This window comes from Ciconia boyciana, chromosome 1 (assembly GCF_034638445.1).
Source record: "Ciconia boyciana chromosome 1, ASM3463844v1, whole genome shotgun sequence".
Lineage (NCBI taxonomy): Eukaryota > Metazoa > Chordata > Aves > Ciconiiformes > Ciconiidae > Ciconia > Ciconia boyciana.
This window is the reverse complement of record NC_132934.1, coordinates 154,695,508-154,711,521: the sequence shown is the minus strand read 5'-3', so window position 1 is coordinate 154,711,521 and position 16,014 is coordinate 154,695,508. Positions and strand designations below refer to the sequence as shown.

Below are 16,014 nucleotides of genomic sequence, written 5' to 3'. Positions count from 1 at the left end.
GAGTGGGAGTAGGTTCAGGTTAATTTTACCCCCTCTGGCTTTCCTTCCCTCAGCCACCTCCACCAAAAATTGCAATCACTGAAATATTATTTTGGGCATTCCTAAATGTTGAGTATTTGGTGCCACTAACAAATGATAACTGTGTGGGAGGTTGTCCCATACAGCACCTTCATGGGATGTGTGAATCCCAGGTCGTTTCCTCTTTGCCTTAATTGGGGTAGAAACTTAAACTTTGGTCTTCAATTATTAGGAGAAGAAGCTCTTGTTACAGATTTGTTCTAGCATGAGTTCTGCAGTCTCGTAATACAGTTCATTATTGCTGATTTTAATCACAGCGGGCTGGAACCTGTTTCCCTTTTCTCATTCAAATGTTGTGGGCTGTGGAATCACTGTTTTGGAGTCACCAAGTATTCAGCTAACTCATACGAAGCAGAATATCTCTAGCAAGAGGCTGCCCAAACCCCTGTTATTAGAACTCTCAACATGAAAGGTAGGAGACTGAAATTTGGCCCTGGCTGTGAATGTCGCAGAGGAAGGATCCAAATTGCAGTCTTTATCTTAGCTAACCAGTGTGGCTGTAGGTCATGAGGTTGGATTGGATGACAGCAGCATGTCACTCTCTCCTCCTCCTCATTGTCCTCTCTACTTGTGGCTAGTGCAGGGTTGCCCTGTGAGTCCAGTCCTTCCTTTCTGGATGCCCTCGAGTGCTTAGGAATCGAGTGAAGGAAGTGTTCCTGCCTTGTTCTGCACCAAGCTGAACCACTGCTGTTGTGGTATAATATATTCTGTGCACAGAAAGGTAGTCCACTGGGATATCTTGGAGCTAGAATCTCCAAAATCTTAATATTCAAAGTGTTGTTTGAAGGGAAGGGGCGATGTCTTGGTTTTGTCATTGATACCTGTATGTGTTGCTGTTTACTTCTGTGATTGGTGTTTGGATTTCAGGTCTTGTCTTAGTAACATTTCTTAGTGTTTTTAATTAGCAATGTTCTCTTCTAAATCCTTTCCCATATAAATAATTGTTACATGGGATAAAACTGAACAGATGGTTCCTGCTCATACATAGTCCTATCAGAAACGATTAAATAGGTTTTGGTGCGAAAGTAAAGTTAGTCTGAGCTGTATTAATTGTGCAATTAACAGTGAAGGTTCTTCTGTATGCTACTAGGATTAAAACAGGAAACTCCATTGCAAATACAGAGATACAGATGCGGCTGAAAAATTATTTTTGCTTCCAGGAACAAAATACTCTGCATAGAGGATGTTGCCATTATTGCTGTAAACACCTCTTACCCAAATATTTTTTATACAGTATCTGCAGTAATAGAGTGTTTAAAAGTGGGCTTCATCTCACCTAATTCTTTGTGTCTGAGAATAAAGCAGTAAAGTGTCTGCTCCCTCTGTGATAGCTGAGGAGAGACAGGTATGTCTGGTGATTCATCCCACCTTAAATGCTGTGTCTAAGCTGCATGGGATGAATTGCTCTCCAGTGGTGAGCCATTTGACCTTTAAATGGCAGCAGGTGAGATGGGTCCTGTCCACAATCAATAGGAGACAGAGGTTCTCCAATGAATGTTGTGTCCTTCAAACAGGTAGTTGTCTTAGGGGGGTTCTCTTATCTCTGTTACTGCTTTATTATGGTTGCCAGATTACCCCGTCCCTCCCCAGAACTTCCTCTCTGAGGTCCTCTGTCTCCAAGCAGTTTCTGTCTGGGTTTAAGGAGGGAGGAGGAAAGGAAAATAATTAGGGTAGCTTTTTGCTTGGTTTTTTGTTTTTTAATAAAAAATGAGCTTTCTAAATAAGACAAAGGACTTTGTATCCCCTGATTATTTGTTTTATAAAGAGAGAAAGAAAAAGCAAAGATCACTCAGTATGTTAAGGATAGAAACTCATACCTCAGAGACTGGGTACACAATAAAAGTTGCTTGGCCAGTAGGTTTTACTTAGCAAGATGAAATTTCTCTTCAGAGCAGAGGTCAAATGTCTCAGGATTGTGGAGGACGTGCTGGAGAGGTAGGAACTCAAAATGTTATTAGGAAGAAATGTCTTATTTCTCTGGAGTGTACCAGTGACCCAGCCTTCCAGAAGCTGTTTAACTGTACATATACTTTCATGCTTTGTAACTTTCACATTTTTTCTTATACTTACATTCTTTTGGTGGACAATGGATCTTCAGGGTTCTTGATTTAGCCTGTTGTTAGATACATATATAGACAAAAATAGAACTTCTAACCAGTAGTCAGGATGACAATTATGAGGAAACATGAAAAGGGGCCAAACAATAACAGCAGCAGCCAAACCTTAACTGTTTCGGGAACAGAACTTTGGCAAAATTAGTTCCGTGGATTGCTCATAATGAATTTAAGAGAATAGTTTGGAAGGATAAGGGCTTCTGAGATCTGGTGTCTTCCTTCAGACTTCCTTATGGAATCTGTTGGGGAAGTCTTTTTTTGGTTTTAAAAAATGAAGTGTCATGAAAGACCGGCTTGCTAAAGTTGACATACTAGAATAAACTGGTGATTCATATTAGTGGGAAGTGGAGCAGTAATAATTTTAAGTGTACTGAAGGAGTTTGGTGAAGCTGCTAATGTACAAAAATACTCTAATTAAAATCAGTTAGAAAACGAGGTTGCAGTAAATGGTATTTGTATCTTCAAAAATTGGGGAGGATGATCTAAATGCTTTCTTACATAATAGCTTGCTAACCTCTGGGGCTCAGTGCCATATGATATCTAACCAGAAGAGCTTAGTATGGTTCAAAAATAATTGGACTATTGGATGTCTAACATTCATTTATACAGAACAAAAGCCCCATAAACCTGGTTGCTAGATCCACAGCCGTGTCTTATTATAACCAAGTGAGTTAAATTAAACATAATTGTTAATGAACTTAACACAGCGTGGGCAAAGCAGTACAGCTTCTGTGAAGGAAAACTGAGCTGTGCGCATCTGTGCAGATTAACATTACTGAATAAAGAAATGACTCTATCTCATACATTTCTTAAAAGCTTTGAAAGTAAGGCTCTCTAGTTGTGGCATACTGAAAACCAATGCTAGGTATGTTTTAAGATTCCATCCTTGCACGGCTGTTAAATATGCTTATTCATAAATTTGAATAATTTAGTAGTAGCTGAATGGTATGAGTTGTGTAAAACTTGCAATTGGTTCAAAATTATTTAAGTAGCTGAATATAAGAGAACACTTGTGCTGTTCCCTTGGGATCCCGACAAGGGTGGACACCTGGCAGTCTGTGACACACAGCCCAAGCTGAGACCTGTGCAGGCATGTGTATGTCATGGAAAGGTTTTTATTCTGTAGTGGCTTCTAATGTAGTTGCAGCTGTGTGTTGAGACAAGTCCTCAGGCTTGGAGCAGTGGGTAGTGTTTCAGTCTCACACTTACGACATGCAAATAGTACCCAAACAAACAAAAGTAGTGTTGGGTTGAAGCACGCTGCTAAATTCTGGTCATCCATTTAAAAATAGAAGGGAAAAATTTCTGTTGGTATTGGAAAAAATCAGAATCAGATAAGAAGGAGTTAGTGAGGATATGTATATGCCATACTTAATAATTTACAGAAAGCAAGGTGGGTGGTGTTTATTTTGACCACAATACAAGAACAGAGGTACATTCAGTACCCTGAAAATTAACTAGAAACTGCTTCCTTATTCCTTACATAATGTCTTGCTAACCTGTGGAACTCAGTGCCATATGATAGCTAATCTGAAGAGCTTAATAATGTTCAAAAATAATTAGACTTTTGGATGGATACCATCCTCTGTCATCTTATACAGGAAAAAGATAAACTCTCCAGCTTCAAAGACAAGTTGGTAATGACCAACACTCAGAAAACTTGACTGTCAGCCATTGCTCATTAAAAAACCTTGGGTATCAGTCATTGCCACTGCTTGGTTAGGAGAGAGAGCAAGGGCAGACGGTCCACTGGCAGATACCGCTTGCTGAAAAACACTTTTGCAAATGGTCTGTTGTCTGGGCTGCCTTGGTTTTGCTTTGAAAGTATGAAACCTCCAGGACCACGAGTGAAATGACATGTTGTAGGTACTGCTTGTCTCGGGATGTTTGTTTGTACGTATATTCAAATAGCGCAATGGGGCTATCATCAGAAAAGCAACTAAAATTAGTGTTATAGTTATTGGTAGATTTTTATCATGGCAATACTCATTTGGATTTTTCTTTTTTTTTTTTTAAAGTAGAGATGTATGTTTACTATGTGCGACTTGTGTTGGCATTGCATGCCTCCTACAGCAGGGAGACTCAGTGAGATTGCTTGCATGTTTGCATATCAACACCAAGGCATCAGTTATGGAAGCCCTTTTGACACTGCTTATACCTGAACCAGGGAGAGAACAATGTACCTGTAAAATTACCAGTTGATACGAAAATGTCTTTTATTACTTTGCAGAATGTAACAGATTTTTTTGTATCTTACTTTGTAAAAACAACTTATATGATCAGATGTATTGTGTTAATTTGTTTCAGATCTTATGAGATTTAAATTAGCAAGCATCTTAAAGTTATCTGCATTTTTTGCAGGGTATTATAGAAAAGTCGAAAGTCAAAGGAATTCCTATCATTATTGATGCTGTAAGTATTTTCTGGATTCAGTCAATGGTTTGACATTTAAGAATCTAGTCAGTAAATGTTCTTCTTACTGTTTTTTGCAGGATGGACTGTGGCTCATTTCCCAGCAGCCTTCGCTTATTCAAGGCTACCAGCGAGCTATTCTGACTCCAAACTATATGGAGTTTAGTAGACTGTATGAAGCCATGGTGAGCCGTTTTCCTTTTTGATATTTAAGTACGTGTAAGTTTAGTCTTTTAGACTTTGAAAATAAACAACTTATTACTGGGCTAAACATTGTGCTGTTTCTTATATGTGCTGTTTCTTATATGCGAGATAAGCATTCTTCTGGGTTTTTATTCCATGGGATAATTGCCACAACAATACATATTCTTAAACAGAGCTCTTTTTTAAAGAAGACTCATGCATTTTTTGGCACTGCAGTGGGTCTAGAATAAAAATACTTGGAAAGACTGATGATGATGCTTCCCCTCCACCTCCCCCCCATACATATGCTGAAGTAGCAAGTGTTAGAGATGTTGTTCTAGTAGCAAAATATGTACTGTGTATGGAATTCTTGTGTTGTAGCTTAGAGACCCCGTAGACAGTAGTGATCATCATGGATGTGTATTAAGACTCAGCCAAGCCATGGGGAATTTAACAGTTGTTCAAAAGGGAGAGAGAGATCTTATTTCGGATGGAGAGAAAGGTAAGTGAAGCCTTTTGCTTTTAGCAATGTGATTTTGTTTGTTTGTTTGTTTCCTTTGAGTCGTAGTCCAGTGGTTGGACTATATATAGTAACTGGTTGACTGTATTCCCCTGAAGATTGAAAGGGAGGGATGGCTGTCTTCTGCATATCACCTTTAAATGATTTGTGTAAATTCATAGTTTAAGAGTGTGACTTAATTTATTTGCTGAAAAAAGTTGCTGATTTTATTTCTCATTTAAATGGCTATAATGTATATTTTACATTACATAGATACTGATAAATTAATTTTTTGTTCTTTGTGAACTGTTATAAAATCCTTGGCTGAGATGGTCTCTATAAGTGCAGATGTCATTGCTAAATTAACGCAGAATAATATTGTTGTTTCACCGTATATTGGTGTGTCTGAAAAATTAAGACATCTTGAGGTTCATGAGCTGCTCAGTTCCTTGATACTGTCCACCATGCTGTAGATTAGCATGTACGTATATGACTTGTACGTTAGCCCTGACAATTAAAAAAAAAAAAACAAACAAAAAACAACCAACCAAACAACAAATTAGCTCTAGATTGCCATTACAACTTTTTAAAACAGTCACTAATATGGTTAAAGTATACTTAATAAAATTAGCTGCCTTTCTGATGCTTTTTATACCGATCATTTACTGTGATCAGTATAAAATTAATTCATGAGTAACTTCATCTCATTTTGACTACGTGGTCTTATTTCACATACATAACAAGCAGCAGCTCTGCCTCTAATTACTTGAAATGCTAATCTCTGGTAAATGTTTATGCCGCTTCAGAACCATTTTGTATATACAGTCAATTTTTCATTATTGGGAGCCATGGGAGTCTTTCATGACAGAAAAACAGATGTAATATGACAACTGCTTTGTGCAGAGCCACCTTCCATGTACCCCCATTTAGTACATATACTATAGCAGACTGTGAAGCAAGCTGGGATCTGGAAGCAATGTAGTTACACCAATGTGGTGAAGGACTTTGATCGGTCATACAGTACCCAAGTTGCCCTGCATGAAGACTGCTGTCATGTTTGCACCCATAGCAGACTTGATTTGTAACCTTGGACAGTCAGGCCAGGCTTAAGGGAGAATGAACTCTGCCAGAGGATAAAATATCCTGGCTCCAGTTTATGCCAGCTAGAGAGCTTTAGAGCACTGTAGTGTATCTTCTTTCTCTGTTTTTATGTTACCCACGTTCTTTTTATGCAGGATTGTTGCTTTTTTAATGAATGTCAGGAAAACTGGGTGAGCGCTTTAGGTTGAGCACATTGCTTAGTATATTTCTGTTCTCCTTTTGAGCTGTTATTCTTGAGATAAGTGTACCCCCATCCTTGCTGGAGAGGGGGAACACTCAGTCTCTATTGTTTCTTGTCATGCAGGATTCAAAAAACCAGGAAACAACTGAAACTCTTTCCAATTTCAATTTTGAATGTTCAGGTGTGGCACAAGTTTGGTGTATGTCTTGTGTGCTTTTGGGGCTTCTCGTTTTTTTTTTTTTCCCCCCACCTTGTTCTTTGTCTCTGTGGTGTTCTGATATTTTTTCTCTTAGTTAAGTGGCTTTTTGATTTGAAATAAAAACAGTTCTGTGCCTTTATAGCAGTTGTTTCATGTCCAGCTATAGGCTGCTTTCTTGTTCTTACCTTGGTTCTATCACTGATGCTTTCTCTCTCCTGGATTACAGACATTACAGGCAGCATTGCTGAGCTGTAAGAAAGCAGTTGTCAGGTTTAATACAGGTTATAATGTCGGTTACAAACACTGTTTTTAGGGTTTGTGTTGCCTGCAAGAAGATTCCTGAGAATTTTGCAGAAACTATAGACTTCACCTTCTTTTTAACAAGAATGTTCTTTGGGTCTGGGAGTTACTGTCAGTCAATTTTTTAAAAGCTTCTCAAATGCAAAATTACATTGAGAAAGGAGATGTACTCTCTGCTCTGTGCCACAACACAGAACATGTTGTCATGTCACTGACCTTGAATTCTCTCCCAGGTTTTTTGCTCTTAACTTCTGGTTTTTTTCATCTGTCTGTTCTTTTGATCTGATGTCATTTTTTTTCAGCTGAGACAACATACATGATGATTCCAGTGTGAGGGAAATCCAGATCATTGGTTCAGGCCAATGTCCTCTGAGCACAATCAAATATTATGAAAAGATCTGTGTACTCCTCTTGCCTTTATTTTTCATGTCATCATCTGTTTGTAGTGCTTAAGCCATACCTATTTGCAGGCATTTCCTGCTTGAAATGTGCTTAGCACACTGGTACTATAGTTTCCATATATCACTCTTAAACTTTCTTATTTGGGAATATACTGCATGCATGCTTTCTGAAAAAAAGTAAGTCTCAGTGCTCTCCAGGAAAAGCAGAAATTGAAAACTTAACGATGTAGCTTTAGCCTTCTGTGCTTGGCTGTTGTGGAAGGAAGGCTTTTTGAGGATGCCGAATTTACAGCAGGGAAGACTGGCTTGGTGAATACTTTATAGCTTAGAGTGATTGTAGTGGTTATTTCCACAATACTTTTATTCATGCATCTGTAGGAAATTCAGTGGACAATTCAGTTCTGTTAGTTGGAGATGAAAATGGTTATCAGATGATTTGATAGTGAGCTGGAGGTACAGGTGTTTGTGAAGGATTACTGTCAGCAGATAGCTCTGTAATCTAAGCAGACAGACACAATAAATTCTGATTGAAAGCTGAAGCTTAATAAATTCAGATTAAAAGTAAGGCAGACTTTATTAACAGACAAATAAATTAGCTATGACAATAACATACCTAGAACTTTGATAGACTCCCAAACTGTGAAGTGTCTGGACACCTTTGAGGTTTGTTTTTACAGATCAGATTAGATGATGCAGGTGGTTCCCTATGGCCTTAAAATCAGTACTGAATCACGTACATGGCCTCTGTGAAATCAGTAGCAGTCCTCCACAATAAAGGAGATTTTTCTAAAATTTGTCTCCATCTCAGTTATGAGCTGCCAACTGCCCTTTAAACGTAATCACCAAGATTTTAAATTAAGTTTTATATACTCTTTTTCTCTTTCCTTTTGCAATTTCACATTATAGCTTGGTCTACAGTTGTTGATTCCCTGCTCTACAAAGATGAGCTTCACCATGCTCTTGGTAGGTGATATCAGTGCCATCACTGACCAGGGTAGGAATGAGTACTCAGCCTGTGGGTAAAAGGTAAGTCAGCTTTTATTCACTATGGCACAGCTCTCTAAGGTTTTCTTTTTATTATTCTTTGGAGAACTGGTCAATAATAAAGTGTGGTTATACCGGTCTTAGTTCCTAACATGTTTAAAATTTGGTTAGGTCCTTGAAGTAGAGGATTTGGATTTTTTTTTTTTTTAATGTTATAACGAGTTTTTCTGTATTTTCCCCAGTACCTGTGTTTGTCATCTCCTTCCTTCCAAAAGGCAGACTTTATGGGTAACCAGCCCACTGCTGCCTGTGACTACTTTTATCTGGAGCCAGTAGCCAAACAGAATTTCTTTCCAGTTGCCCAGCTGCAGCTGGGGTCAAGAGAAGCAAAGAAGCATGTGAGAGGGATTACTGAGTACTGAATATGGGGTAAAAAGCCAGCTCTTGCCACAAATTCCCAAGCAGTACTTCTAATTTCTGCCATTCATTCCCTATACAGCCAGAAAGGAAGCCATTCAGTGCTTGTTAGTCCCTAGCTTTCTTAGCTGAAAGCTCTTACAGTGTCCAGCTGCCCAGCAAATTTTGCCAAGATTTTAACTGAGAGGCAGCACATTTGTCTCCACTCCTGCTTCTGCAGAGTGAACAAAACAGGGAGGTCATGGTTCCTGTCCACTGTGCCACTGTGCTCTCCATTGCACACACAGCCCAGCCTGCCGTCTCCCTGACGTTGCTCATCTGTCATCACATCCGTCCCCTGGCTCCTGCACCTATCCAAGAAACACAATAGAAAATTTGGATTATTTTCTTTTAACTTAAATTGCCTGGTGTCTCATACTCAAGGACCTATCTAAGTTTTAAAAGTGTGATTAGGGAATATAAAAGTATAAGCACCCTTTATATAAAAGCCAACTTACATTTTCCACACCAGTTGAGTGATTTCTCCAGCCCAAGTCATCAACACTGGTTTCCCTGTCTGTATGCACTCTGGGACATGTTTCTGGGAGTCCACAGTCTCTAGCTATGTGCTTTTGTGAACTAACTTGCAAAAGGAAAAAGATAAATTTCTTACTAGTATGAATATCTGCCAGGTCAGAGATACATATTGTTAAAAGATTTTACTGAAGATCTGATAATGGTCTAAACCTGAACTTTGCATTTGATGGAGCAGAATGGTCCTTGACAGGTATATTATTTTGCATAGAAAATGGAAATCTTAAGCCTTTTAACTAAATGAGAGTATTTGTTGTTCTGTGGGGTGGCTGATATTAGTTGATGTACTCCAGCTGGACCATATCAGAAGTCAGAATGGTCGTACTTTTCATGCGCGGATCCTTGAGCACATTAGGATAAGTGTAATACTCCTGCTTTGTAAGAGGAAAACAAGTGCAGAGAACTTGTTCAGGATATCTGAGATTCATTAGTTAAATTTTAATCTCCAGGCTGTCTTTGGTCTGCAGCCTCAGTAAGTGTGATGTTTCACATAGGCTCTTTAGCCTTCTTTAGCATCATCAGTATTACGTGTTTAACCTTTAGCTATCCCATATTTCACATTCTGTGTTCTAAACAAAAACACATTTCATATTCTGTGTTCAAAAATTAATCCCTGTTTTGTTTTGGTTGTTTTTTCACTACTACAAATGTTGCAACTCAAGAACACACAGACATACATTACTTTTTATACTATATGGGCCTTTGGTTTTCTAACTGTAATGTGTTTAGGAGCTAGTGTTGTAAGTAGGGCTGCCTGTGTACAGCCGTATCAAAATCTGTGCTTCCCAGTTAACTCATAGTGCTTGATGTCAGCAAAACTATTAAATTCTAATTTTTTCCTTCAAAGAGAGGGCAGCTATTTTTACATAACAGGCTGGTTTTTTAATTAAGCATACAATCCCCGTAAATGGGTCATTCTGGGCTTTGATCTGCCAGCACAGTTTGGGCTGGGAGTTCCTTAAAACTTGCTGGCAATGGTATAGTTAAGCATGACGCCATGGTCTGAATGCTTCCCCAAATGCTAATGTTTATCTTATCTTCAAGGAGTGCTGAAAAGGGAGTGATGGTAACTTATTTTCTGGCCTGAAATACATTAAGCGTAGAGCTACTAAATGTCTTGGGCACAGTTACCCAGGGGAGTCTGGGGCAAAATTTTGAATTGACTGGAACCTAAAACTCCTGAATTTCTACTTTCCAATATTCTGTCAGTATGACAGCCTTCTGTTTGTTTGTTTCTGTTGCACTCATATTTCAGTACAAACTGTTTCGATGGACTTAGGTACACAAGAAATCCAGGTGACTATATGCGAGGGACGTGTTGTATTTGCTGCGTACAGCTCTGGCAATATTTACGTGCTGTTTAATAGCTGAGATTATGTTGAAACCGTTGAATAGGGCTGTGGTTGTTCTCACTCTAGCAGATCTCCTTGCCATACTTCATTCAGCGATTTCGTCAACGATAACATTTTTATTTCATCTTGCCTTTTCTTATGATAGTGTATGTATGCTCCACGGGTAGGTGCTAGGGAGTAGGGTTTTTTCAGAAAGCTGCTTGGCATAAATCAGTTTTCGTTAAAAGACTGTCTATTAAATATACTGAGTTATTTTTTCGATTCATCACCCTGTGAAATAATGACATCAGATTTGGTAGCCCAAACCTATTAAAAACCAAAACAAAACACCCTGTCCCAGCAGCCAGTTTGACGAGCATTGGTTGTGTGTTTCTCTCTCTTAAGGTCTGTCAGTTGAATTATAGGTGAACCTCTCCATTATTTTGACTGGGACTAGTGTCAGACTAATTGACCTTAAGTGGCCCTGGTTGCTGCCTTTCAACCTTGACACGTTGTGGTGATTTCAGTCTTTGCAGTGTCCCTGTTGTCCAGCATCCAGTCATCTTGGTCTCATCAGCTATTCCAGACTGGAAGAACCATGTTTTCTAGGCTTTCTGATGTGCATGTTCATCGTCATCCCTAGTTGAATGTGGTGTAGCCTCACTGAGCAATGGACTGCAAAATACTTCATCCGCATGTAAATACATCGTTCTGCATCTCTCCAGGGAATAGAACTACCTGCCTTCTCGGCCTCGCCGCTGACTATTCAGTCATGTCCATCTAATCGAGGTCTTGTAACGTTGCCACTCGTTGTCACTGCTCAGTGCAGCTTATAAGGACATCATCCCTGTGGTCCTTAAAGAACTGCTTGAGCTGTCTTCACAGCAGGTCACAGACATTTAGTGGGAGATGTTGGATTGGGGGAGTGGGAAGACAGCAGTTTTATTTTTGTTGTTCTAGGAGAAAGCTGGGAAAAGCATCAGGAAGACTTTGTCCTTTGTGGATTTGGCAGTATGCCAGTTTGTCTTGATGGTAGCGTGGGATTCTCTGTCTTTTATTTTAAAAGCTTTTAACAGCAACTATATTTCAGAGGAGTTTTTCATTCCTTTTCCCATTGCCTGTTGTAATGTTCATCTTCCTTTTATTTTGAGATGTTCTTTGAGGAGTTGAGCCTCTGCGCAAGAATTGCCTGAGCGTTTTACCTTCCCCCCTCATCCTGTAGTTCTGCTTCTTTGAAGCTATTGCATGAATTTGTTTTCCAGCATCTCTGTGCGGAGTACAAAGGTCTGCTTTTGTTGTTGCATGTGAGGTAGTCTGCACATATTCGAGACTTACTTTTTTAAAAAAACACAAACAAAAGACCACTTTTTTTTTTTTGTAGCGGTGTATTATAATTGGCCTAGTTTGAGGAGATCTTGCTTTCCTGTACAGCTCAAAACTGACTGGAAGGTTGTGGGGCTACAGAATAGTGGCAGATGGTGACATACAGCTAATAAGCAGGGGCTTGTGCTCAGCTGTCAGTCAGAAGGCCCCAAAGCTTTTGAACAGAGGATTTCCATCCTGCCTCCTGCCAGGAGTTCAAGCCCTCAAAGTGAAAATCCTGTGAGATACCATCTTCAAAGTAGCAGAATTAGAGGTAATTTCTCCAAAGCATTGTATTTTTAAAAAAATAAATAAATAAACCACGCCACCGAAAAGGGCATACCTTCTTCAAATAGCTAACTCAGAAGAGCATTACACTTGTGAAATTTGACATTAACTACTGCTCGCTGAGAAACACATCCGGAATCTTAATTTGGGGGGGAGGGGGGAGGGGAGAAGAGTGATTGGGAAAATTAACTGCTGGCAACGCTGCAGCGGTGTCTGCTGTGTTCGTGGTGACTAATGAATCTTTGCCCTCTCAGTGGCAGCAAAAATGCACAACTGCCTGGCCTCACGAGCCCAGCAATTACTGCTGGAAGAATCAGTAGGAAATGGAAGTGAAGTACAATTCTTTGCTGCACCGAATAACAAAAAGCAGAAATGAGCTATGCTAATGAACTGGAAAGGGTTTACTTGCGTTAAGTAGTTTTTTATCTATCTCTTGCTATTCAAGAAGATTTACCTGCAAGTCCTTCAGTTTTGTGCAGATTTTTCCCATTATTTTGGAAGAGAAAAATTCCTTTTAAAAATAGGGATAGTACTCCCCCTAAAACACCTGGGTTGCTCTGTTCATACACCTTGGAGAAACCCAGCCCAGGTGACTTGAGAAAATTGAGGTAAGAGCTGTTGTTCAAGCAATGTCTTGCTTTATACTTTGCTTGTGTACTTGGCATGTCCAGGAGTGCACAAACAATTGTGTGCATAGTCCTGAACCTGAGTAGCTCTGCAGTAGCTGACTGGAGATGCAAAGGATCACTACTTGGCCACCAATGATTCTGCCAGCTCTTCCGTTCTCCTAGGAGAGGAAAATAAATTTCTCCTGGGTTTTTTTCAGAGCCTAGCAAGAAGGAAGGCTAAGGATAGATACATACCCACAAGAGAGTTTGGAGAAGGGCAGCAGAATTGATGCTGTTTTCTTTTTGTGTGCCTTACGTATCCTTCAGGCTTCCTGCTTGGGCTTGTTGAGGGTGGAGAACAAAGGAGTTAAATTTAGTGAAACCATTTGCATGTTCTTCATAGTGAAAGCTGCACAAAGAGATGTTTGACCAAGGTCCTTTGTATATTTAAAATAGAAATGTAACATCTGATATTCTGACAGAGCCTACCCGCAGTGACACTGCTGACAGAAACATACACGGATGCTGAGGACACTGTTGATTGGCAGAAAAAGAGATCTCTCTTTGCATATGGTTTTTACAAAGCCTAAGGAAAAGGCTGTTTTCAGTAAAATACCTTTCTGATGGGCACGGCAGAAGATTTGAGGTCTTAGTTCTATTTTGCATTTCCTCTCTGTAAAACACCTTGGTTTACATTTGTAAACTCTGAAGGTCAGAAACTCTGGAGAGCTGCGTTTGTGCAATGGCTTTGTGGAGGGACCTGGTCCATTTTGGGGTGATTGCTCATCACGGCAGCATCAGTTCACATGAATCACTGAACTCATTAGTGACTGAATCTTCTGTGCAGGCGAGTGAAGTGGAGAAAGTGTATACGTTGTGTGATGTTATTTGTAAAGGATTGAAAAGTAATTAGAAAAGTATGTTTTAAATGTTAATGCAATACTTTTTTTTTAAGAATAGTGTATTTCAGCATATGCTGCTGCCTGTGATTAATCTCTCACCTGTTAATCGCTGTGTGCCTCAGAGGTTAACCCTCACAGCTACAGTGATATCATTGTAAGTAGAAGAAAAAATGCACATGACTTTTTGTTTTTGGTTTGTCTGTTCATAGTACTTGTATGCAGTCATGAAGGAAGCAGCCGGAGATGTGGTGGACAGGGGGACCTCCTTTCTGGTTCTCTTGGAGTCTTAGCGCACTGGGCATTTCTTGCTGGAGCAGAAAAAACGAATGGGTATGAATATTAATTAATAACTTCTTACTTCTTGTGAGTCTGTGTTCTCCTATGGCAACTGTTGTAGAGCTGCTACAGAAATTTCCAAATGAAATTGGAGTCGTTGGGACTAAGGTATCCATGTACTTTTAAAAAAACGTAAGGTGTTCTAGAGCAATCTACGTAATAGTTACAATTTTAATACAACAAACTCTTCCGTAATCTAGCATCTCCCAAGTCTGAGGCAGAAGAATAGTGTGAACGTGGATCGATTCCCAAGGACATATGTGTATGGCGTATGTGTTTTCAAAACAATTGATTGTAGGCAGAAAGTATGAAGAATCAATAAGTGGTAGTCACTGGCAGTAACATCTCTGTAATTCAAAAAACCGTGTCATTTAGCTTTGTTTTTGTAATTTGGTGAATCCTCTTGCATTGTACCTACATAATTCAGTGGGGCAGATAAGTTGAAACTTGCAAACAAAATACAATTTCAAAGAGGGTAACCATTTTAAGGCCAAATGGCAGCGCAGTTTCGTCATACATAAAGCAGCCATGCAGCTGCAGCTGGCTGTTGGCTCTTTTGTTAAATTAAATTATGTCAATTCCTGTCCGACTAGTTGGTCCATCTAGTCATGTAGTCTTTCTGTGAAAGTAGCTGCTTTAAATAAAGTTGAAAGGAACCCTGACACAAGCAGTTAGGGAATAACAGTACCTCTTCCCAATAAGTAATGAGCTATTGAAGCTGGAGGAGTGGAGATATTTTGTAGTCTTTTGGATGCTGCATGCAGATGCACAGTTATAGATATCCATGGGAGTTAACTAGTCTGTGCTTGCGTTACTGTGAGAGCACTGCACTAGATCCCCCAGGAGGAATGAGGGACCAGTTGAACCAGACTTTAACATTCTGAAATCTAACGTACCCAGAAAGAAAAATGAAAGCAAGATTGTGTATCTATCTGAAGTTGCAGCTGCCACTAAAGGAGGAATTTGGTTTTACTTCATTAAAAGGGTGACTTCATTTTTGCATGGTGTACAACAGATCAGTATTAAATTGTTGGAGAGATTAGCAAACACAGCACGTGTTCTCCAGGCTCTCCTGACTTGGGCTCCTGTGGCTTTTCCAAACAGCTTGCTCAGAAACTCCTTTATTTCATAGATGAAGGAAAGTGGGAGAGTATAATTGGCAATCAGCAATACATTGTGTCTCCTGTGGTGGTGTTAAGGTGACCCTTCTCAAACAAACAGGATTGGTACAGCAGGTATCTCGTGTGTTTCAGGAAAGGAGGAGCTTTTTGGGTTCAGTGAATCAGGGCATCAGCTTGTAGGCTGCACTGCAGGCAGTCCAGCCAGTCCTTCCACGCTTGTGCCTGGCTCTGTTGTTTCAAAACGGGTCTGTGCAGAGCAGGATTTTGAAACATTAAGATTGCACTGGCTTTCAGGGGTGCTAATGGTATACTAGGTATGATCCTCCTGTTAAGTAGACAGGATGCGAAGGTGATGTCTTTGGAGTATGGTGTGTATCAAGCTGGTTATGCGGTAACCTTAGAAATAGGTGCTTTAGCTGTTTGGAGTCCAGAAGCCTGTGCACAGCTCTTGTTTCAGAGCAGTGTTTGGGCATCCAGGATTGACTCTCGAGGTGGGTTAAATACTCACTCCTGCACCTTGATGAGTGTATGAAGTTGCTGTTTTCAAGGAAAAGATACTCAAAGCTGCCCTGGTTACACCTAATTGTAAACTCACGTTCTGCTTTGCCTGTGTTTTATATCGTG

At 39.7% G+C, this 16,014-nt stretch overlaps 1 protein-coding gene across 5 annotated transcripts in view; it reads left to right on the top strand.

The window, feature by feature from the left end:
• Nucleotides 1-16,014, top strand: part of NAXD (NAD(P)HX dehydratase) — a 53,048-nt gene that overhangs the window by 33,894 nt on the left and 3,140 nt on the right. For 4 of the 5 annotated variants that reach the window (XM_072849870.1, XM_072849874.1, XM_072849871.1 and 1 more), the window contains 4 exons: nt 4,554-4,604; nt 4,685-4,789; nt 5,169-5,289; nt 14,143-14,263. In XM_072849870.1, coding sequence (XP_072705971.1) covers nt 4,554-4,604; nt 4,685-4,789; nt 5,169-5,289; nt 14,143-14,263 — 398 coding nt within the window. Of the gene's footprint in view, nt 1-4,553; nt 4,605-4,684; nt 4,790-5,168; nt 5,290-8,374; nt 8,495-14,142; nt 14,264-16,014 lie in introns of those variants that run through there. The other variant, XR_012040379.1, reaches the window with a different exon arrangement.